This window comes from Sylvia atricapilla, chromosome Z (assembly GCF_009819655.1).
Source record: "Sylvia atricapilla isolate bSylAtr1 chromosome Z, bSylAtr1.pri, whole genome shotgun sequence".
Classification (NCBI taxonomy): domain Eukaryota; kingdom Metazoa; phylum Chordata; class Aves; order Passeriformes; family Sylviidae; genus Sylvia; species Sylvia atricapilla.
This window is the reverse complement of record NC_089174.1, coordinates 51574025-51597026: the sequence shown is the minus strand read 5'-3', so window position 1 is coordinate 51597026 and position 23002 is coordinate 51574025. Positions and strand designations below refer to the sequence as shown.

At 42.0% G+C, this 23002-nt stretch overlaps 1 protein-coding gene across 1 annotated transcript in view; it reads right to left on the bottom strand.

The window, feature by feature from the left end:
• Positions 1 to 23002, bottom strand: part of FRMD3 (FERM domain containing 3) — a 104576-nt gene that overhangs the window by 29934 nt on the left and 51640 nt on the right. The window contains exons 5-6 of the mRNA XM_066339567.1: positions 5890 to 5987; positions 4610 to 4733 (exon numbers count right to left, since the gene is read on the bottom strand). Of these exons, the coding sequence (XP_066195664.1) occupies positions 4610 to 4733; positions 5890 to 5987 (222 nt within the window). The remainder of the gene's footprint in view (positions 1 to 4609; positions 4734 to 5889; positions 5988 to 23002) is intronic.

Here is a 23002-nt window from a genome sequence, read left to right as displayed (position 1 = left end):
TCCCGTGGTGTATACAAGGCTCTTAGATACCAATGTGATTAGGGTAGTACTAGAAGCTAAATATAGAGTGTTCATGAGTGGGCCACCAGCATTACACATAAAACCATATAGTATGTACTTTTAATTCTAAGAAGCAATTAAATGAAATAAATCCACCCTATTCTGGACTTACTAAATTGTAATTTACTTTTTGGTGCTTTTTAATATATTCAATGTATGTTGAATTTCAATGTATTCAGCAAGCAAGAGGTTGTTTTATCTTGAATGAAATTATATTAACACCCACAAAGAAAAGCATTTTCTAGCAACCATTGCCAAGTCTTCTAGAACAGCCTCCCAGATTGTACTCAGGCAGGAACATTTGTAGTTACGCTTGCCAGTGGCTCCACTGACAGCTGCACAAGACCTGGAGAGCCACATCACCGAAGACCGGGATATCCTGTGCTCCTGCTGGCACCAGTGTAAAAGCCATGTGGCAACTGAAGGGATGGCTAAGGTAACACAGTAAGAGTCAAAGCAGCACAGGAAATTGAAAAGTGCTTAAATCCTCACTGAGTAGTTACAATGTAGACGATGCAGCAAAGGGTAAAAATGTTATATGTCTCTCAAAAACAAATTTAAATAACACTTCTCATTTAGCCTGGATCAAAGACAAGCATTAAATTGCTACTCTGGTTTTCAAGAAAGTACTCCCTTTAGCTTAACACTTAAAACAGTTTTGAGATAGTTATTTTCAGAAAATGGCAGTGATTTCACATCCTCAGGGGAAAATTTTCTTCTCCCAAAAGACCGTCTTTCACATATGACTTCTGCAAAGCATTTGATACACAAAGCAGAGACAACAGCCAATTCAGTAACACTCAGGTATCTTAAGCCTGCATCCAAAGCCATCCAAGAGAATAAAAAATAACATGCATTTACCTATGTGAGATCAGCGTTGAAAACAGGCACTTGAACAGGTCATGTAACTTTGAAAAAGTGGATATTTGTGGGGGGCTTTCAGATTCAAGGCTTTTTACACAACACTGCCATAAATACATGGTGCAATATTTAACATCAGAAATAAAAATGAAATACTAGTTTTCAGACAGGATAAAAAAAGTGCTTGACTTTCAACCAGTGAGTTCTTTAAAAAAGAGGAACAAACAAACACACACACCCCCACCATACCCCCACTTAAAAACAAACAAACAAACAACCAACCAAAAAAAACCCCAACCCCCCCCAAAAAAACCACAAACCAAACCAAACAAACAAAACCCCCAAACAAACAAACCCACCAAAAAAACCAAAAACAAAAACAACCAACCAACCAAACAAACAAAAAACAACCCACAAAAAAACCCCACATACCAAAACATTAGTCCAATAAATATAAATTCCTTGTTAGGGACATATCTCAATATTTCCCTTAGAAATCTCTGTATTTTCTGGTGCCTAGCCTCTGGGACCTCTGACAGAAAGGTATTTTTCCAAAACTAGGGAACTTTATCAGAATAAGAAACTCTGTTAAAGTACATAAGTAAGACCTGATATCAAGTTCATTAGAACATATTTTTGTCTTCTGCATTTTTTCTTGCTCTGTACCTCCTTTGCTTAATGAAGAATAATTAAAATTCACAGAACAGTCATAACTCAACAAGCCTGCCATGTATTTCTGTCAGTCGCATTTATATTTTTGCAACTAAGTGCAACAGAAAGTCACAAAATGGATTACATTTTGCTAAAATCTAGTGATGTTCTCATAGCCAAAACCAATAAGAAACATTGATACCCTGTCATACATCTGCTTTAAGTAATTAAAAAAGGCTTCTAAATAACATACAAGGAGTTGCTAGAAGCTGTCACAGTACCCTACTGTTGCTTCCAAGACACTCCTCTCTTTATCTTCATGTTCCTGTCTAAAGCTAAATTCTTCCATCATTCTATAGAAGAAAAAATGGGGCTAACAAACAGGCCTTAAGGATGTTGACACAGTATCCAGAGAAGAATCGGCCTCTTCCAAGCCCCAGGGCTTTGGTGATATGGGAGCCTGCAGCTGGAGAGAGATGTCATCTTTTTTGTTTACACGTGAAGAAAACAAAGAATCTGGCTCACAGAGCTGAAACTGAGAGGTAACAATTCTGAAGGCAGATGAATGGCAGCTGAATTAAAAAGGCTCTCAGCCTCACATGTTCTCTCTTAACTGTCAGCTAAAATGTCACTCAAGTATCTTGTAAGAAAAGATCTGAGGAGCCTCTTGCAACTTTTAAAAACACTCACTGAGCAGCACAATATTTATTGCTATCAGAAAATTTGACTTGCTGAGGAATGCATTGAAACACATGTGCTAATTAATGCCATAGAGAAGCCTGTTTTTTCCTATCATTTTTTCTAGCTAGATGTACCAAAACCTGATCATCTATCCCTGGAGCCCTCTCTATATAGTTCATTATATGTCAGATATGTTTTATTAATTTGTACTGCTAGAATAGCGATCCATGGAATTAAATATGTAGAAAAAGGTAAAACTTCTCTGTGACTGGTAAATGTCTGGTGTAAATAATGTTAGAGGCTGATCAGTTTGGGGAAGACAAAGAGCTGCAGTGGGAAATTGCCAAATAGCAGCTACCCAGACAGCTCTGAAACTGCCTTTCTTATCTGAAAATAGTCAAATAGGTAATAGGTTTATGTCAGATGCTGACATAAGGAAAGAAAAGAGAAAAGAAAGATGGCAGTTCCTGAGGGCTAAAGGCCACTGAGCCTAAAATTTATAACATGCAAATTGGTAAAATATAGAATAGAAAGTAAATTAAGAAACATAAGTGGAACACATGAGAAGAATTCTGCTATAAATCATAGTTAGGCCTCAAACACTCCTGGTTTTGTTTTTGTAGGAACCAGCAGATCCACAAGCAAAAATGTTAGCCTGATACTATCTGATTTCCAAAAGGCAATAATGAATGGTGGTCCTTGGCAAGACTACTGAAGAAATTCATGGACATCCTCATGTGCTGAGCAACCACTAATGGGAGGAATTCAGGACCTGAAGAATCCCAGAGGGATCTGTGTGAAAGTTTGTAACATTTACTGCCACAGGATCAGACAGATTACACCAACAAGACAGGGGATTTAAAAGATGAGCTCAAAATGTGTCTGGTTTTTCATAACAGGAGATCTAGATAATTACATTCACAAAGGATGCGCAGAATTACATATACATGAAAAAGCAAACTAACACAGAAAAATACATCTCTCCCAGTGTTATAAAATATAAAACCCACCAGCAACGGCCTATCAGCTTTCTTCCTCTTCCCTAACTTTAAGTAAAGCACGAGCCTGTTCCTGAAAGACTGAATTTATCAGAGTTTTCAACTGCACCTCGGCTTAACTAATGAAATGTCTTGCTTTTTAAAGGCTGAATTTATCCTTCTGGAATCTGTAAACATGTATGGAAAAATACTGATAGTAAAAGAAATTACTCCTATTTTAAAATGTTGTTTTTATGGGTCTGTGTATAGTGCAGGCTAGACTGCTTTAAAAAATGTTAGATATACACCATTTAAAACATTTCACTGAAAGAAAGAGAAGGCCTCAGGAGGAAAAAAAGAGAAGACTCATCAATACTGACACACTTGTTGTCATGAGTATTGCACTTTACTTAAAAAACATATTTTATAGGCTTCTGGAAATAAAAAGTGTTTTAAGCTTTAATTCTCCTGAAAAGGATTTTTTCTCCTTTCTTCACATATACTGAAATATGAAAACAAAACACAGGATAAGCAAGTGCAAAGGGCCTTTTAATCTACCAATAAAAACCATCCTTCCATTTTATGTAATCAATCATTTGCTTTCCTTTGGTTTTCTGCACATGCTATGCCTTTACTCACGTTCTGAGGACTATCCTCAGCTAAACAAGATGCCAAGACCATAAGATCTCCCTCTCGACACTCAGCATGTCATTCACTTAAAACCCTGAAGAGGGTAGAGTTGCACAGCTCACTGCTCCTTCTTTCCCAAAACTCATTTAACTTAAAAACCAAAGATTGACTAACCTGTTTTCTCATCTGCCTTTTGTTACAGTATTAAAAGTTTAGGACAGAAAAAAAAGAGCATGCAGAGAGTTCTGGATCTCACCTCCTTAGTCTTCCAAGGAAGTTACTTAAATACATTTCTGTGCAATTCACCACTATGTTAAACACCTACAGATAGAATAACCTAATTATAGTTTCAATCAGGTCAATATCTATCAAGAATTTTAGAATCGTACTACAGACAGAAATTTCTGAGCAAAAAACGGGTGCTCCCAAATGAAAGACGTTATTCCACTAATCAACTAGAGCAGCTCTGATCATAAGAGCTGTTCCCACTAACCAGACCTACATTTCAAGCAAATGAAGTCTAAATTACCAGCAGTCATGCAGGAATCAACTATGATTAATGAAGCTTAACAGGCAAAGAAAACCCCCTAAGCTGAAACCACATTTTCAAATACAGCCTATCAGACAGCATATTGGTAGAGCGTCTATTATAATTCATGGAACAAACCCTCCTAAATTAACATGCACTACTTGGAAACAGATAAAAGTATTTCTTAGCTGTCTCTTTACCAAACTGCATTATAAATTACCTGAATTCATTTTTATGCATTTCAGCTATTTTCTTCTCAAGCTTTTGTGACTGTTTGGGAAAAATCTTAAAGTCGCTGATGTAATTCTCTGAGTGTTCATCAGGATCATAATCACCAAGCTCAGCTGAACAGATTCAAAACACAAAACAAAACAAAAATCAAATTGTGACATTAATTAATAGGGAAAAAGTAAATGCGGTTCAATTCAAGGTACTTCCACGCTCAGTAAGAATCCAGCATGTCTCAAGAGATGCTTCTTTGAGGAATTTATAATTAACTGAAACAACAAAATCCTTAAAACTGTCACTTTATCAATGCTTTTCTAGAGAAATTCAATGCCTTATTAACTACAGCATTAATTAGCAATACTGAACTATCTTCTGTGGTAGAAAAATGCTCTGTAAAACAGAAGCATAGGCAATGTTCCCCTTTGAGTATCTATTATTCTGGTACCAGGCAGAACTAAAATATTCTGATTCTCCCCCTTTTCACATGATTTATCTGCACTGGCATAGACTGTTCCTAATTCTGTTCTGGCAGTGAAACACAGACCACAGTGTTAATCAAGGTACTGGGCAGAACTTGATTTCTCTTCTAAAAGATGTGTCACCTAGGTACCCAAACTTGTCCTTTGGCACTCTAATTTTCTGAATGAGCCTTGTTTAATAAGGCCTGGGCTCAGTTTTGGTTTAGATACACTGCCTTGTAATGCATTAAAAGCTTTGTTCAATTTAAGGCAGATTAAAGGGAACTTTCACAGATATGGCTTCCCTAATCAGACATATAGATTAATATTACTCTCTGTACAATTCAAGACATATATTTGAATTTGATCCTAAGGACTTGATGGAGAGAGAGGGGGGGAAAAACAAAGATAGGGAAAATAAACCAAGATTTATTTCACCTTGAATTACATCTTCTATTTCTGTCAGATGGTTCTACCATCACATGGGTCTTTAATGTAAGAAAGTGTAATTTGGTGCCCTTTCTCCTGCTTAATTCAAACAGAAGAGGCTACATTTCCATTCAGGATTCAGAACAGAGGTTTTCTGTTTTGGTAAGTGGAATCTAACATTGATGCCACACTTCTTCACTAAAATGCTAAGATAACTTATTTGGTTAATTTTTTTTTAGGCTTCACTTCATTGGCTAACTGGCTGAATTATTTACAATGCTTTGCAATACAGGGAAACAGTACTACAACAACAAAGTTACTGCTAGCTGCTGTCACACAAGTTTTGCTGCTTTGATAAAACCAACATACGAGTGATCATACTTACCTTGGACAATACAAGCACCCAAGTAGGCAGCATCAGAAAAGCAACACAGCAAACGGCCATGGAAAATGTCCCTTTTTATTTGTAGATATAAGAGGTATCTGAAACATAATTTAAAAAAATAAGAAACAACATGCTATCTTCTTGTAACAGATTTAATGTATCAATGTGAATCCAGCTCTGCAACTATTTTGGATCTTTTTCTCATTATTTTAAATGGCAGGAAAAATAGGCAAAACACAACCACAGAGAAAAAATAGGGGTAAACAGGTTTTTTTCCAGTAACAGTGAAATAATAAGAGCAAAAATAACAAAAAGCCACTAAGAAATGTCATAGAACATGCTTTATTTAAAATACATAGCTATTACAATGCTCATTAATAATGTGAAATAAATTATGGTAATGTAAACTTGTTTGAGCACCCCTATTCTCATTATATACAGGTTTACACAAGGAAATCTTTCTCTTGCTGTAGGCAAAATAGCACACTGATCACAGTGGAGACCTTTTCCTCTTCTGCTTTGGTTTTGTTGTTGTTGTTATCTGTAAAGAGTCCCAGATGAAGTTTGAAGGCAGAAATAACTTCATGAGGGCTAAAGAGAATGGGGCACCTGTGGGGGTGGGGGTCACCTCTCCCATTCATCACTTTCTCTGAAGAAATGGGGAGAAGAAAACAAAAGGTTCCTTCTACCTGTCCTCTGCCTTCTACCACGGAGGATCTTTAATCTTTATTTCTAATAGCAAGTGGAATGGCACAGCCGCAGTGTCACCAGTTTCTCTTCTGCCTTCCCCCCTGCAAAACAGCCTCCCACAGATGGATCAACCGAGTGCACAGCAAGTCACTCACAGCTTCTTCTCCAGCACCAGCAGGTTACAGCCACACCATCCAGCCACTTAACCCCTCTGGGAAAATACTACTTAAATACTGCTTCAACTACCATCTAGAGACTTCTATCAGAACTCAGTGGCTTCTGCAGACCATCAGGACATTCCTTGACACTGCTAGTCCTCTCCAACATTGAGAAACATACAGCATAGCCAATAAAAATGTGGTTTATGAGTAAAACCAATGTCAGATATATTTTGTCCTAGTTACCTGCTCATATCATGAGCTTCTGCATCAAGAGCAAACCTGAAAATACTATCTGAAGGGCAAGAGAAACTTTTCTCCTTTCCTTTGACTTTTACTGAATACAATAAATGGGATACAATTATCAATGAGAAAAGCAGTTTTCCCTCATGGTAAACACATCCCTTCACTGAATTACAACATCTACAGGATCTCTGCCCTTCAGGGCATTTTTCTTTTATTTTGCAGCACCTTTTTTCCTCCTGTAATCAATGTAACAGCTCACAAATTCACTTCCATATGTTGGTACTGCTATTCTATAGATCTGGTAGATCCCAGAGGAACTGCCTGTACTAAAGGCCTCAGTGAGATGAAGTCAAAATTTTTAGTCTGCAATGACAGTGTACCAGAAAAGGCACAGCGTATTGATGTAAATTCCATATACCTTAGGCAGTTGAGCAGTAGGCATGCAAAAAAAAAAAAAAAAAAAAAAAAAAAAGTAAGATTTTTGCCAAAGGCTTATTAGACTTCAGACACTTCCTGTAATCTTGGATGTAGTAATTTATGTCCCAGGTCAGCAAAAACCTATGAATGTATACCTGACTCCTAAATTCACTATGGTGTTATATATGTACTTAAAACTGTACACACTTATAAAAATAACTTGCAAAATCAGATCTGATTTTGCTTCTTCATGTGTCCTTCCACCACAGCTGCTTTTTCCAAGCCCTGACATATTTTATAACCTGATTTACAGCCTTAAGTATTCAAGCTTAACAAGAAGCTAGTAAACTTATGCTTCAGTGCTTACACTCACAAATGTCTCTCATTGGAATAACCTCATTTCCATCTATCATCTGTTTGCAATACAGATGACTCAACTTCAGGTCAGCCAAGCCTTTCATGCCATGCAGATTAAGGGTCAGCAATATCTATTCTCGTTTTTAAGCAGGTATCATGACCCCCAGAGACCAGGTTGCTAGCTGCTTAACAGACAATTTATCTATTTTAAGATGTTCAGTGAGGCAAGAAAGCTTTCCCACAGCCAAACTTTGTGATTTGGCCACATCGTGTTTTTTTTTGTTGTTTTCAAGTGATTTCACTCATTTTATTGCCACAGTAAATGTATTTCCCAGTGTTATTGCACTCTTTACAGTTGACAGATATGGTCACCTTCAGAGATCCAGCAATTCTTCAAAAATTCTTATCTCAGCATGGTGCCCCTACTCTTTTCCATGGTACTGTGTGTACTCAGGTACAGAGTGGTAGAGGGCAAATGAATGTGTTTACAATATTCCTAGATTGGGTGCTCTTCTACCCAAAATAATTTTTGAGTTTATGTATATTATTCTGAATACTAACTTCACATTTCATCTTCCGTTGTAGTACACACATCAAGTACACTGCAGGAGCATCAGTTTTCTAAGAAAGCATATGAATCTCCACTAAACACTAGCTACTACATACAAGTATGTAATATCACAAATGAAAGAACATATTTTCTATGCTTTACAGAGCCATGAAGTGAAAAAGGCTGAACATGAGATAGCAGTGTATTCAGGTGGCAAAGAAGGTCAATGGCATCCCAGCCTTTATCAAAAATAGTGTGTCCAGAAGGACTAAGGAAGATATTCCCCCTCTGTGCTTGGCACAGGTGAGGCCACACCTCCAGTCTTGTGTTGAGTTTTGGGGTCCTCACTTCAAGGAGGACAATGAGGTGCTGGAGCAAATCCAGAGAAGGACAAAAAAACTGGTGAAGAAAAGAACAGGAACACAAGTGCTACAAGGAGCAGCTGTGGGAGGTGAGGTTGTTTAGCCTGGAGAAGAAGAGGCTCAGGGGAGACCTTATCACTCTCTACGACTGCCTGAAAAGAGGGTGCAGCCAAGTGGGGGTCAGTCTCTTCTCCCAGGCAACCAGTGTCAAGACAAGAGGACGCAGGCTTAATTTGCACCAGAGAAGGTTTATGCTGAACATCAGGAAGAATTCTTTCACAGAATGAGTGATTAGAGTTCGGAATGAGCTGCCCAAGAGGTGGTGGAGTCACTGTCCCTGGAGGGGTTTAGGACAAGGCTGAATGTGGCAGTCAGTGCCATGGTCTACTGAAAATGATGGTTTTAAATCATAGGTTAGACTCAATGATCTCAGATATCTTTTCCAACCTAACTGATTCTGTGACAGAAAAAATAATGATATTAGTTAAAATATATTGCTTACTTATTTGCTAATATTTGAGAAAGATTTTTATATTTCTAAAATAAGGAAAAGTCATCACTCTGAAATCATCAGCTCAGGGTACAGCCAAAAGCAAAGCCAAGAGAATGTTGGGCATCACTGAGAACGACTGTGTGGAAAAGACAGAGGGGCATTTTGCCACTTCTTAAAGCCTTGAAGTAATCACACCTTGAATGTTTTACCTAGCTCTGGTCCCTGCAGCCTGAGTAGGACATAGCTGAGCTTGATTAATAGAGAAGAACTAAAATGAATGACAGGACAGAGCCTCTGCCAGGACAGAGCAGGATGGTGACTAAGGTGTGGTGTGACCAGGTGAGATGTGGTGACTAAGGTGAGATGTGACCTCTCACTGTAAGAACGAGTCTTCTGAAATCATGAAGTGGTGGTAGGAAAGGCAAATGCAGAACTGCTATCCACTGAATCCTGCAAAAATAGAGCTAGAGGAAAATCTGTGAAATCAGGAAATTGCTTAAGGCAGAGGAAAGAAAGCACCTGACACAGCAGATAGTAAACCAACTTTCTCAGGAGGTTGTGAAGAAAAACAGCATTACCAAGTGAAAAAAGAATGATTACACAAGTATGAGTAAAATATCCAGAAAATACGACTAAAATGAATAATCATTAATTTAAGCATTGAAAGTCCTAATACAATAATTCAAAAAACCCTTTCATGAATTTGAATGGGAATATCATCTATGAGTTTTCTTGTTTTTCTGAAACAATAGGAAAGTTCTGTTCATGATAGTATGGCTTAAAACCAGCTCTCCATCTGTCAAACGGATGCACATGACAACAAGTGTGCCACACTGATATCAGTACAGCAGGTGCCCTTTTAACATATCTGATCAGACATAAGCCAAATTCCAGCAGAGGAGTTAGGAACTGTAGGTATATCTATCATGATTTCAAAGCATAATCTTAATCCAAACACAAGAAAAAGGAAAATTCTACTCTTAAAATACCTAATACCAAAAGTAGTAGGAATCACCTTGTTAGCTTATTTAAGAAACTGCATGACTAGTTCTGTATTAATAGGCACCTGTAGAAAGAATCACCCTTCTTGTTCTGTCTTCTGAAGAAGTATACCAATGTTAAGGACTCAAAACTTAATAAAGATATCAGTACTCCCTATCTCCATTCCGAACCTATGCGCCTCTTATACCACAAATTCATGGATACCTAGTAATAAAAGAAACTCCAGAACACCTAAAACTATTCCTTCAAAAAGAAATACTTCATTTTTTGCCCTGGGGTGGGGAGTGGGAAGGTGACTTAATTAACAGCTTTCAGAATGTCAAATCTCTGACTTCTGCAGTTGGGATTACGACTGCCACTGGCATCTAGCAAGATACAGGTTTGTCCTTCTTCTGGAGGACCAGCTTCAGAGCTGGTCACTGTCTGCATTACGTGGAGGATCTTTCCTTGGGAAAAGGGTGATAAATTACCATCCCAGCAAGTTGCTTGACAGGGCTACAGGGGAAAAAAAAATCTTTATTGTTGTATAATAATTAATTTCATTAATAAGTAAAGCAGACAAAGGAGTGGTAAAAAACAAGCATTGTTTTGGCTCTGGCTACACAGAAGTCCCACCACAGCACAGGTATAGTCTTTTCTGCAAAATGCTATGACTGGACTTCATTTTCTCTGCTGTTCTGCCTTTTCCTCAGAGGACCACAAGAAGAGCTCTGAACATGTACAAGGTCTCTTACCCCTCAGTCACAATCTCAACTAAAAAAAGACCCTTCTTGGTAATTTTTTCCCCACACTGAATGTTATCTGCAAGTCTGCAGCGTCAAGTGCTTACTAACAAAACACTCACTTCTAAGATTTATGCTATTCAATCTGATTGTGATCACAATACTATTAAAACTATAAACTCACTTGACAACTACCAAAGTGGCTTTGACCAAGCCAAAATAGATATGTGGACTTTCATTGATATCAAAACACAGCTGTGACTGCACTCTTCAAGAACAGAACAGGGTACCAGGAGGAGCAGAGGTATTCCTAAACGATGTCTGGAACAGTTCATATGAACTCACCTTAGAACTATTAACCAATTGCACAACTTTCCAACTTGCAAATAAATAATTTGATATCCAGGCATTAACAACAACTGTCAACCTCAACTGGCCTCCTGCTTCTGGAGGGAAAAGGACTGGACCCTTTCAGCACCTGACAATATCAAGTACAACTTATTGAGACTAGACTAGACAAACATTGAGTGTGCCATATTTACATACCCCAAGATTTTTGTTATTTCATATGATTTCCAATTAAACAATTTTTTCATCTACTTTTCCTGCTACCAAAATATTCGCTACACTGATTTATGACAGATTAGTCAATGAAAAACTGCTCCTTGAATTAAGAAGTATGGATTAGGGAAAAATGGCATGATGAAAGCTAGCTGATATAATCCATTTTTGGTTAATTCTATCAGCTACTCACCCATGCCCTCTTCTAGAACTTTTTTTTCCTATAATAATAATGGATTACTGCCGATACAGTACTATTTGCAGCATTTTAGAGCATTCCCTTGGGGCCTCAAACGACTTTATATTCTCTGATTTTAATTATGCATACACACTAAAACGTAGGGATTTGAAGAGAGGAGAGCATGAGGCCCTGGGACACTTTCTTATATAAGGGATAAAAAGCACAGATTTATTTATTACCTAAACAGGAACACTGAAGATAAATTAAAAAAATAGAAGTATGTGCCCAAGTATGACCTTTGGATTTATCTGTTTATACTCCCTTGACTGTTCACATCCTGTTCTTGTACAACATCTCAGGCTTTCCCAGTCGTGGACCCTCTCAGCGCTCTGAGCTGTGAACAAGAACAGGGAAGAACACAGCAAAATATCTGTGCGTTTCACAGAGTCTGTTGGGATGCTGCGTATGCTGAAGATTGAGTGATTTCTGCAGGTAAAACTTTCTTCACAGCAATTTTATACCATTGCATGCCATGCCAGCAGAATAACCTTGGGCATTATAGTGAACTATAGAATATCTTTTTTTCTGCACACAGACACACAAAGCAGAAGAAAACCTCCCCCATCAAGTTATCATGCCTTCTGGAAAACTAATGGAAATCAACAAAAAAAGATTTTTTTTCTTTTTTAAAATTTTAAAAGAAAATTAAGAGAAGAGGAAATTAACAGTAATACCAAAACTGGATGTATTGAAGGCCTCTACCCCCAGTCCTGTCAGGCTAAAATGCAAATGCTGGTTTAAAAAGAAAAGAAACTAAAATTATGTTTTATAGGTATGTGTGGCAGGGGAGATGTGAAGATCTGGTCCTATGTTGTTATCGTGTAATTAAAAACTGACTCTTACTATTCTCATTAGATATGCCCAATTATGCTAGTTAAATGCTATTTTCTAAAACTGAAGGACTTTGTCCTGACTTCGCACCATCTGTGAGTGATAGACTACCAGACCTATAAAGTCACAGATGTAACATTCAGAAAAGTCTGATATACTACACATGGAGCAGAGGAGAACAGGGTGAGAATACATGGGAAGAACAACTCTGCAGACACCGAAGCCAGTGGAGAAGGAGCAGCAGGACATGCTTCAGGCGCCAGAGTGAAACTCCTCTGCAGCCCATGGTGCAAACCATGGTGAGGCAGCTGTTCCCCCACAGACACTGGAGATCCACAGGGATACAGAGATCCACCTGTAGACAAACTCCACACCAGAGCAGGATAGATGCAACTTTGATCATGGGACAACTTTTCACAGCAACAGGATTTCTAGAGTCAGATGGGCTCCATCTCTCTCGCAAGGGCAATTGTGGGCTGGCAGGGATGGTTGAGAGGACGTCAAACTAGTTTTGACGAGGGAAGCGGATGAAAAGAAGCTCTCCAGAGATAAGCCTGAGGTGGCAAGCCAGAGTCAGGGTGAAATCGGCAGCCCAGCTGACATGCACGTACACTAATGCAGTGTGAGCGACAAGTAAGAGGAGTTGGAAGCCATTGTACAGAAGAAAAACTATGATGTCAGTGTCATGGAAACATAGAGGGATGACCTGCGTGACTGGAGTGCTGCAACGGATGGGTACTTCCTCTTCAGAAGAGACAGGCAAGAAAAAGCTGTAGAGGTGGCTCTGTATGTTAGGGTCCTGGTTCCTCACTCACTAGGGTCCCATATGACCATATGCCAGTGTGGCACCCATCTATAAGAAGGGCCAAAAGGAGGATCCAGAAAACTATAGCCTGACCTCAATACTTGTCGAGGTTATGGAACAGATCATTTTGAACACCACATGTTGCCTACAGGACAGCCAGGAGAACAGACACAGCCAGCAGGGGTTTCGCCTAACCAACCAGCCTTTTATGACCAGAAATAAAGATCATATGGTGACCCACCTGGTGAATGAGGAAAAGACTGTGAATGTTGTCTACCTGGATTTCAGTAAAGCCTTAGACACTGTCTCCTACAGCACACTCCTGGAAAAGCTGGCAGCCCATGGTTGGGACAGGAGCACTCTTTTCTGGGTTAGGAACTGGCTGGATGGCCAGGCCCAGAGAGTGGAGGTGAATAGGGTTACATCCAGTTGGTGGCCTGCCATTACTGGTGTCCCCCAGGGATCCATGTTGGGGCCAGCCCCATTTAATATCTTTACTGATGGTCTGGATGAGTGGATTGAGTCCACCATTATCAAGTTTGCAGATGACACCAAGTTTAGACTGTGTTGATCTGATGGAGGTAGGAGAGCTCTCCAGAGGGACCTAGACATGCTGGACAGATGGACCAAATCCAATGATATGAGTGTGCCAGGTCCTGCACTTTGGCCACAACAACCCCCTGCAGTGGAACAGGCTGGGGACACAGTGGCTGGACAGAACACAAGCAGAAAGGGATCTGGAGTACCGATTGACAGCAGCTGAACAGAAGCCAGCACGTGTCCAGGCAGCCGAGAAGGCCAGTGGCATCCTGGCCTGTATCAGCGATACTGTGGCCAGCAGGACCAGGTCAGTGACTGTCCCAATGTACTGAGCACTGGTGAGGACACTGAGTGCTGTGTCCAGTTCTGGGCCCCTCAGTTTAGGGAGGTGTGGTTGTATAGGGACAGGCGGCGCGGAAGATTTCGGGCTGTAACGGTGAGGAAAAGAGAAAAGTCCCATCCCCCTCTCGAGATGAGCTACCCCTGAAAGGAATGTAGACCCCCTACTAACATGTGCCAGTACTTTTCCACTCCAACTACTAACCCGGAAAGTAGGGCAATATCCTGTCTGACGTAGTAGAAGACCCGAAAGTATTTAACCTGAAAACTTTACTTAATAAACGTCCTTTGTAACCGTCTGCCATATTGGTACAATGCATCTGTTACAAGACCCGACCCACTCATGAAAGCGAAGTGGAAGTCGTGCTGTATGTCTAAATACCAAAGCCTCCACTGTAGCAAAAACTCCGGACTGCTACAAGTGGTGCCGAAACCCGGGAATGATTACCTCGGAGGACGGGAGCCACGCTTTGGAAAAGACACAGCGGGCAGGAATCGGCCGGTCCGAATTTCTGCGGAGGAGAAGGAAAACGGGAGGATGCTCCCAGGACCCCGCGGACAGCATGGACTCCGTGACGAAGGTCGTGAGTAGGCTAGCAACCCACTCGGGAATTGCGTGGGACAAAAAAGATTTATTTCTTACTACTGCAAGGTTATCGGATTTAGGCGCGATTTCACGCCCCATAGACATATTAAATTCAGAGGGGTGGGACAGATATACAGTTGCTCTGGCTGAAGATACAAAAGCCACCGGCAGCGGAAAAGTTTTAAAAGCATGGGGAAAAGTTGAAAAAGTGTTGCGAAAAGCAATGGAAGAACAGGAAACTTGGAACGCTGCAAAAACGTGTTTATTCACGGCTAAACAGCCGGGGAGAGGGGACCGAGGGGGCGCAGGACCCTACGGAGAAGCCCAAGAAGAGAAAGGGGGGGGTTACAATGCCGCGGAAACCCCAGGGGAAAAGCGGGAATCAGACGCGTTAACCCCCTCCACAAATGCATGCATAAAAGCCGCGGAGCACGTGGGAAAACCCCAAATCCCCCCGCGAGAGCCCCCAGATCCGAACACCCCCGAAAAAACCGCGGCTTCCCCGATCGCTCCTCCCTGCCGCGTCCAGGGTCCGAGCGGCGACATTCCGATAGATTCGGCGGCGGCGCCGTGCGCGCGGAGCGGCGGCTCCCCAGCGCGGTCCGAAACGGCGGTCTCTCCGGCCGCTGAGATGCGGCGCGGGCGGGCGGAGGAGCGTACGCGGTTCGTCTGGGAGGAACTCGCGCGGCAGGCGAGAGACGCAGAGAGATTGGCCACCGCCGCGGCGGGCATACACCCCCCGCCATATGGCCAATATGGTGCCGACGGTCCGGCGGGGGGGCGGGGCGACCAATCGCCGCTACCCCCCCCCGCCATGTGGCCAAGATGGCGCCGGCCACGTGAAGCGCGCGCGGAGGAGGGCGCCACGTGGCGATGGGAACCCGGAAGTGCAAAACCCCGCGACTGAGCATGCGTGGGGGGTCGGAGGAAATCCGGAGCCACCAACCTACATGGCGCATGCGCGGGAGAGCGGGGGGGGGCGAACACGCAGACAAGGACCTTTACCAATGTCATCTACCAAGCGCGAGGGCGAGCAAAAAGGGGGAACGTGGGACTACCCCCGCGAAAGGCGCCGGCGTCACCCCCGGTCGGAAGGGGGGGGCCGGGCGCGGGAGGCGGAATGGAGTCAAAGTAGAGGGGACATCCGAACCCACCCGCGGAAGGCGGAACGGGGGCGGAGTCCGACGAAAAAGCATGGGAAACCGGAAGTTTATCACCAGTTCACTTCCGATACGGAAGGGAGCTACCGGTCCGCGGTTAGCTCTACAGAGAGCTCCGAGTCCGATTCGGAAACGGAGATAACAGAATTTATAAAGTTTACAGCGAAACCGAGCAAAGCTTTTAACAATGTAAGGGAACAAACTCAGTGCAAACTAACCGATTTAAGTTTGTTGCCAGAGGAACGAGACACACCACCGAGCCGTCAGAAAGCACCAGAGAAACCCGCGCGGGCGAGATCCAAGCACCAGCGATATGCCTGTGTGATTTTGTTGTTGGTGTTTGTCGCCAGAGGACAAGCCAGCCCAGATTTCTACCCACACCAGCCATTCAGGTGGGTCATGAGACATCTTACCAGCGGTAAGGTGCTCAGAGACATCACCACACCAAACAGTCCGTCCTTCGTGCTTCGTATTATCGATTTGTTTCCAGGACAACCAAAGGTAGACCCTCATTCTCCATTTTCATCACACACATACCTATCCTATTGGTGCCCAGCCTCAAACGCAGGAAAAAGTTATTGTAATAACCCCGGCTGGGGATATTGCGGACATTGGGGATGTGAGACCACAGTAACAGACGCCAGGCCGTCAGGGCCTGGGTGGGACCCACAAGAACCTGACAAATTCCTGCAGTTCACCTGGGCACTCGCAGGTTGTAAAACACCTCTCTCTGTACACGGGAATTCCTATCGGTATAGCTATAAAATCCCAAAAATCCGAAAGTGCATATACTATAACATGACAGTTTTGCAACCCAATCATCCTAGCTGGACGGTGGGTAAAACATGGACAGTGGTCCTTCAAGGGTCAAAAAAGTGGGTGAACGTGCAAATTACCAAGTTTCAACCTTCAGAACCCCGAGCAGTGGGGCCCAATAAGATAATTAAAAGCACACAGACAAAGAGAAATATGACCTACCCTAGGGCTGCACCTACAGGTGTCAGCAGAACCCCAACTAGTGATACAAAAGCCTTTCAGATGGACAAATTAGCTAGGTCAGATCCCGATCCAATTTTTCGTATGTTAGAAGCTACCTTCCTATCCCTGAATGAATCTAACCCTAACCTAACCAATTCCTGTTGGCTTTGTTATGATGTCCAACCACCTTTTTATGAAGGAGTTGCTTTAAACACCCCATTCAGTTACTCCGCTGCTGACGCTCCCCAGTAATGTAGATGGGACACACCCCGCAGGGGCATTACTCTAAGCCAGGTCTCAGGCCGAGGCAAATGCTTTGGTAATGCAACCCTGGCTGAGCGAAAAGGGAATGTCTGCACCAGAGTTGTAAAGCCTAACAGAAAGAATAACAAGTGGGTAATCCCTGCTACATGTGCAATGTGGGTTTGTCAGAGGTCTGGAGTAAGTCCGTGTGTATTTCTTCCCAAGTTTGATGATTCTAACGATTTCTGTGTCCAAGTTCTGATTGTTCCTAGAGTCCTGTACCACTCAGACGAAGAAATGTACAGCCTGCTCGAAGAATCCAACAGGCTCCACAAAAGAGAGATATTGACAGGTGTAACTATCGCAATGTTATTCGCTTTGGGAGCAGCTGGCACAGCGACAGGTGTCTCAGCCCTGGCCACACAACACCAGGGTCTGTCTCAGCTGCAAATAACTATAGATGAGGACCTGCAGAGGATCGAGAAGTCCATTTCCTACTTGGAGAAGTCAGTCTCTTTGCTTTCAGAAGTGGTTCTACAGAACCGGCGAGGATTGGATCTCCTGTTCATGCAGCAGGGAGGTCTGTGTGCCGCCTTGAAAGAGGAATGCTGCTTCTATGCAGACCACAGTGGAGTCGTCAGAGACTCCATGGCCGAACTCCGAAACAGACTGGCTCAGAGACAGAAAGATAGGGAAGCTCAGCAAGGCTGGTTCGAATCCTGGTTTAACCAATCCCCATGGTTAACCACTTTGATTTCCACCTTGGTAGGCCCATTGGCAATGCTACTTCTAGCTGTTACCTTCGGACCATGCCTGCTGAACAAGATAGTCTCATTTGTCAAAGCTCGCCTAGATCAGACTAACATTCTGTTCATAGGCCAACATGAAATGCTGTGAATTTAAAATTGCCGGTCACAAGATTTCAAACTTGCCTGGCAAAAACTTACTCAGGTTTCCAAACTCCTTTTTCCCTTATTAAATCCCAACCTTCTACCTCATTTAGTGCCTATATCTATATATATATATATGTGTATAACTACCTCGTTCTTTTGTGAGAGAGGGGGGGGAGATGTGGTTGTATAGGGACAGGCGACAACGGAAGATTTCGGGCTGTAACGGTGAGGAAAAGAGAAAAGTCCCATCCCCCTCTCGAGATGAGCTACCCCTGAAAGGAATGTAGACCCCCTACTAACATGTGCCAGTACTTTTCCACTCCAACTACTAACCCGGAAAGTAGGGCAATATCCTGTCTGACGTAGTAGAAGACCCGAAAGTATTTAACCTGAAAACTTTACTTAATAAACGTCCTTTGTAACCGTCTGCCATATTGGTACAATGCATCTGTTACAAGACCCGACCCACTCATGAAAGCGAAGTGGAAGTCGTGCTGTATGTCTAAATACCAAAGCCTCCACTGTAGCAAAAACTCCGGACTGCTACAGGGAGGAAGTTGAGATGCTCAAAAGTGTCCAGAGAAGGGCAGCAAGGCTGTTGAAGGGTCTGGAACACAAGCCCTTTGAGGAGCAGCTGAGGGAGCTGGCATTGTTTAGCCTGGAGAAGAGGAGGCTCAGGAGAGACCTTATCACTCTCTACAGTTATTTGAAAAGAGGATGCAGCCAGGTGAGGGCTGGTCTCTTCTCACAGGGAACCAGTGACAGTTCAAGAGGACACAGTCTTAAACTGCACCAGGGGAGGTTTAGGATGGACATTAGGGAGAAGCTCTTCACAGAATCGGTGACTGGGCATTGGAATAGGCTGCCCAGGGAAGTGGTGGAAGTGTCTAAGGAAAGACTTTGTCCCTGAGGGTGTTTAGGAAAGGCACTTGGTGCTACAGTCTAGATGACCATAGAATGTGTTAGGTCATAGGTTAGACTTGATCTCGGATATGTTTTCCAACCTAGTCAATTCTATGATGCCTGAGGACACTGTGAACTCATGGGAAGGCCATGGAGAAAGGAGTCCCCACTGGAGCAGCCTGTCCTTGGAGGACTGCAACCTCTGGAAGAGTGACCCAGGCTCCAGCAGTTTTGGGAGGACTGCTCTCCCTGGGATGGACTCACACTGCAGACCACAGAGAGATGTTGCTCATGAGATGGACTCACATCAGAGAAGTTCATGGAGAACAGTCTCCCACAGTCAGGGAGGGAAAGATCTCCTAACCCTGAGCAGCAGAAGAAACAACTTGTGATGAACTGACTATAACCCCATTTCCCATCTCTCTGTGCCGTTGAAGGAGCAGGTAGAGATGGGAAGGATGGAGATGTGGGAGGGAAGTAATTTTTAAGGTCTTATTTTGCTTCTCATGAACCTCCTCTGATTTTTTTAGTAATAAATTTAATTAATATCTCAAATTCTATCCTCTTTTCCCCACGATGCTATTTGGTAAGCGATCTCTCCTGTTCCTTATCTCAATTCATGGACCCTTTATTACATTTCCTCTCCCCTGTGAGAGGTCTAGCTGGGGAGGAAAGTGAGAGAAAGGCTTTGGTGGGTGCCAGGCATCCAGCCAGGGTCAACACACTACAAGAAGCATCACTTTTCTACTAAGGCTGAGTACATCTTTCTCCATTTAAAAGATTATAAAAACCATTCAAAAATACATGTACAGTGCTTGTGTTGCAGCCTGCTGAACCCCCTGTGCATATACAGAAGCCAAATAATTTAAGAGAAATAAATTAAATCCTTGCTACTTTCCCATCATGATTTTTTAAAAGGCATTAGGAAAAATGTCTGACTAAAAAGAAAAGGTGTATCTTTAGTCTTTCTCAAACATGTTTTAAATGTGCAGCCTCAGTGCCCTGCTGTAGAAACTATTTCTAAAAATAAGGACATGTCTTCTAAATCCATGTTGGTACCCATTAAGATGATGAGCTGAAAAGCACTGAAGTGCATTAGGATTTAGACTTCATTGACAAGTAGGGTTTCAGGTGATCTATTACTACATAAGCAAGAGAGACCAGGGCAACAACCCCCACAGGCTCTGAAGATAACTTGTAAATTATCATCCTAACACCTGCTCACTCAAGAGTAAACAGTGACACACAGAATTTCCCTTCCATAGTGAGAGGCAGAAATATTTTTCACAGAATTTCTTCCTTAGCAGTAATATACCAGAGTGCCTTGACATCCAAAGGCAGGCACTGATTTTATTTCACAAGCATAGCTATGGAAGCAGTTGTTAATTAAAACAAGAGAAGATGAAATTAAGTGTCTGGAAAGTCTCATTGTTAGTTGTCCAATAGCACTGTAATAAAATGCAGTGACAGGCAAGGACACAGCATCATCTGTTGCCCAAGGCACTACTGGCCTCCAAACACACAGTGTACTACAGGGTTTTTTTCTATTATACCATAGACATAGTGATGACTTCAGATAGGTCATTCTCCACCTTCATTTTCTGAAAACAGTTTCACATGTTAAACCACAGAGTAACTCAAGGATTACAGTCTAGTCCAACTTATAAAAGGTAGGACAGAAATGATGCATCAGTTGAGGGAACAACTATTTAAATTTTCTTCCTGTAAGTGATGTCTAAATCCTGAATTTGGAAATCCCTAGCCATTTTACAGTGGTTTCACAGAAATCACACCTTGACCCCATAGACACACAGCTTCACGTACTGAATGGATTATTTTTTTGCATATGCTATTTCTATGGAAGAGTAAGAAAACCAGTTCTTTTTAAGAACTGTAAGTCTCTCTGATGTGTCTAAGATGCTTTATTAAAGATTCCTATAAAGCTTTTACAAAGCCTGCATCAACAATAATCCACATGAGGGATTAACCACAGGGTTAATTAATGTTCTGAACCAAGGAGTGGTACAGCAGCGTGACAGAATGCTTTACTGTAACCTAATTTCATTCTTCTTATGGGGACCATGGACACCCATCAGATTTCCACCCAGCTGAAGAAGTGAGAGAGCAGCTCTGACATGCATAGGCAGAGACAATAACAGAAATGCAAAGCACTATTACTCTCACTCAGCTCACTGTACATACAGCTGTGAAATTCAGATGCCTTTTAAGTCAAAGGGTGACAATATCATTAATGTATTTTCAAAACATCTTAAGAACACACAGAAAAAAAAAACAAAACAAAACAAAAAAAACAAACAAAAAAAAAAAAAAAAAAAAAAAAAGAAAAATATGTCAAGTGAACACAGCAGTACTAAAATAAGTCAAAGCAAAATCTACCAAGACACCAATTAATCCTCAGGGTTTCATGACTGTCCTCGACAAATGCTGATAAACATTTTTCTGTTTGAATTTCCCTGATCATTGCAATTGAAGGAAAAGAAAATAACTCCAGACAATCTAGAACATTACCTTGAATCTGACCCTCTGCTTCAGTCATGAAGCAAATTCTCAGAGGTGGGTTACATAACTGCATTGCACTGGTTCATTTCAGGAGCATTTTCTGTATTTTGTTATTGTGTAACACAGATGAGCAGAGACGAAGCAAAGCTTCCCAAATAGCAATATTGGGGAAGCTACTAAGGTGAACAAAAATGTGTTGAATTAATGATGTCTCAAGTTATTTTTCCTTTTTAAGCTCTTAATGGTAATAATTTTTATAAAAAACTGTAACCTATTTTTCACACAACAACTTGAGTTTAAAAATCCATTTGAAATATCTGAGCAAAGACTAAAACATACAGCACAATACACAATGAACTAATTCTTGGTATTTTGCATTTCAATAAAATCCTGGACAGATACCCAAGAAGTTTTAAAAAGTCTACTAATTTAGACTCTCGAATGAGAAAGGTCTACACAATCATACTCTGGATCATAAAAGGTAAAATATTCATCCAAGGACAAACAGTAGCAAATAATGAAAATGCATTGACTTCCTGGTTTACAGCCTGCTCACTCAGCTGAACAGTTTCACTTTTTCATCCACGATAAATAGCTATAATATGAACAGCATGCTCCAACTGTTCCATACAAACTACAAATGTACCATTCAGCAGAACACAAGCTGTTTCTGAAACTTTCAGCATGAGGCTGGTGAGAATGGGATCACCCACATTAATGAAGTGACTTGTAAGCACAAGCACATGCAGTGCTCTGGGAAAGAATCAACAAAGAACCTGAGGCAACAAGTGCTGAGGCACTCAGTGCCTCTGCAGCACACAGCCAACAGTCAGCAGCGTGGCCTGCTCTCTGCCAAGGTGGTAGAGCATACATACAGTCCTGCACAGCTGGTACAGAGCTCAAAAGAGCTGTTACTTCCCTACATTTCCCCCCTCCCCTGCCCCCTACATACACGTCTTGGAAAAATGCCCAGAGCAACAGAATATTCACAATGGCCAGTAGGAAGGACAAAGGTCCCATTCACTACATACAACCCAACTCCTGTACAATTTTGTTATCACAGCACAAATGTCAAGATTCCAACAAAAGCACCAAGAATTCTTACCCTTCAGAGTAGCTGTACTTGAAAAATATGAATATATTGCACCTCTACAGTTTGTTAAAGGTCTGTCACTACTTTGAAGGGATTATCCTACTTGTGATCGTAAGGACACACCCAAGAGAAAATTAAGTAAGACTATACATAAACCCGTTGAAATAGTTAGGGGTTGTGGTGGTTTAGCATGGATTGTGATTGACAGGTTGGCTGACGAATGGGAGTGTTTCTACTGGAAAACAGTCTTAAATCCGAACTTTTCAGGTGACTCTGCCCTTTCCTTTTCCAGTCATCGAGAAGGTAACATCTCCTCGTGGGTCGGGCTGGTCCCCCAGGGCCAGGGCTGCCGGGCCTTGGGGGTGTCCTGCCTGTGGGACAGTGGGTGAGGCTGGCCGTGTCCCCTCTGTCCCCTCCCGGCCC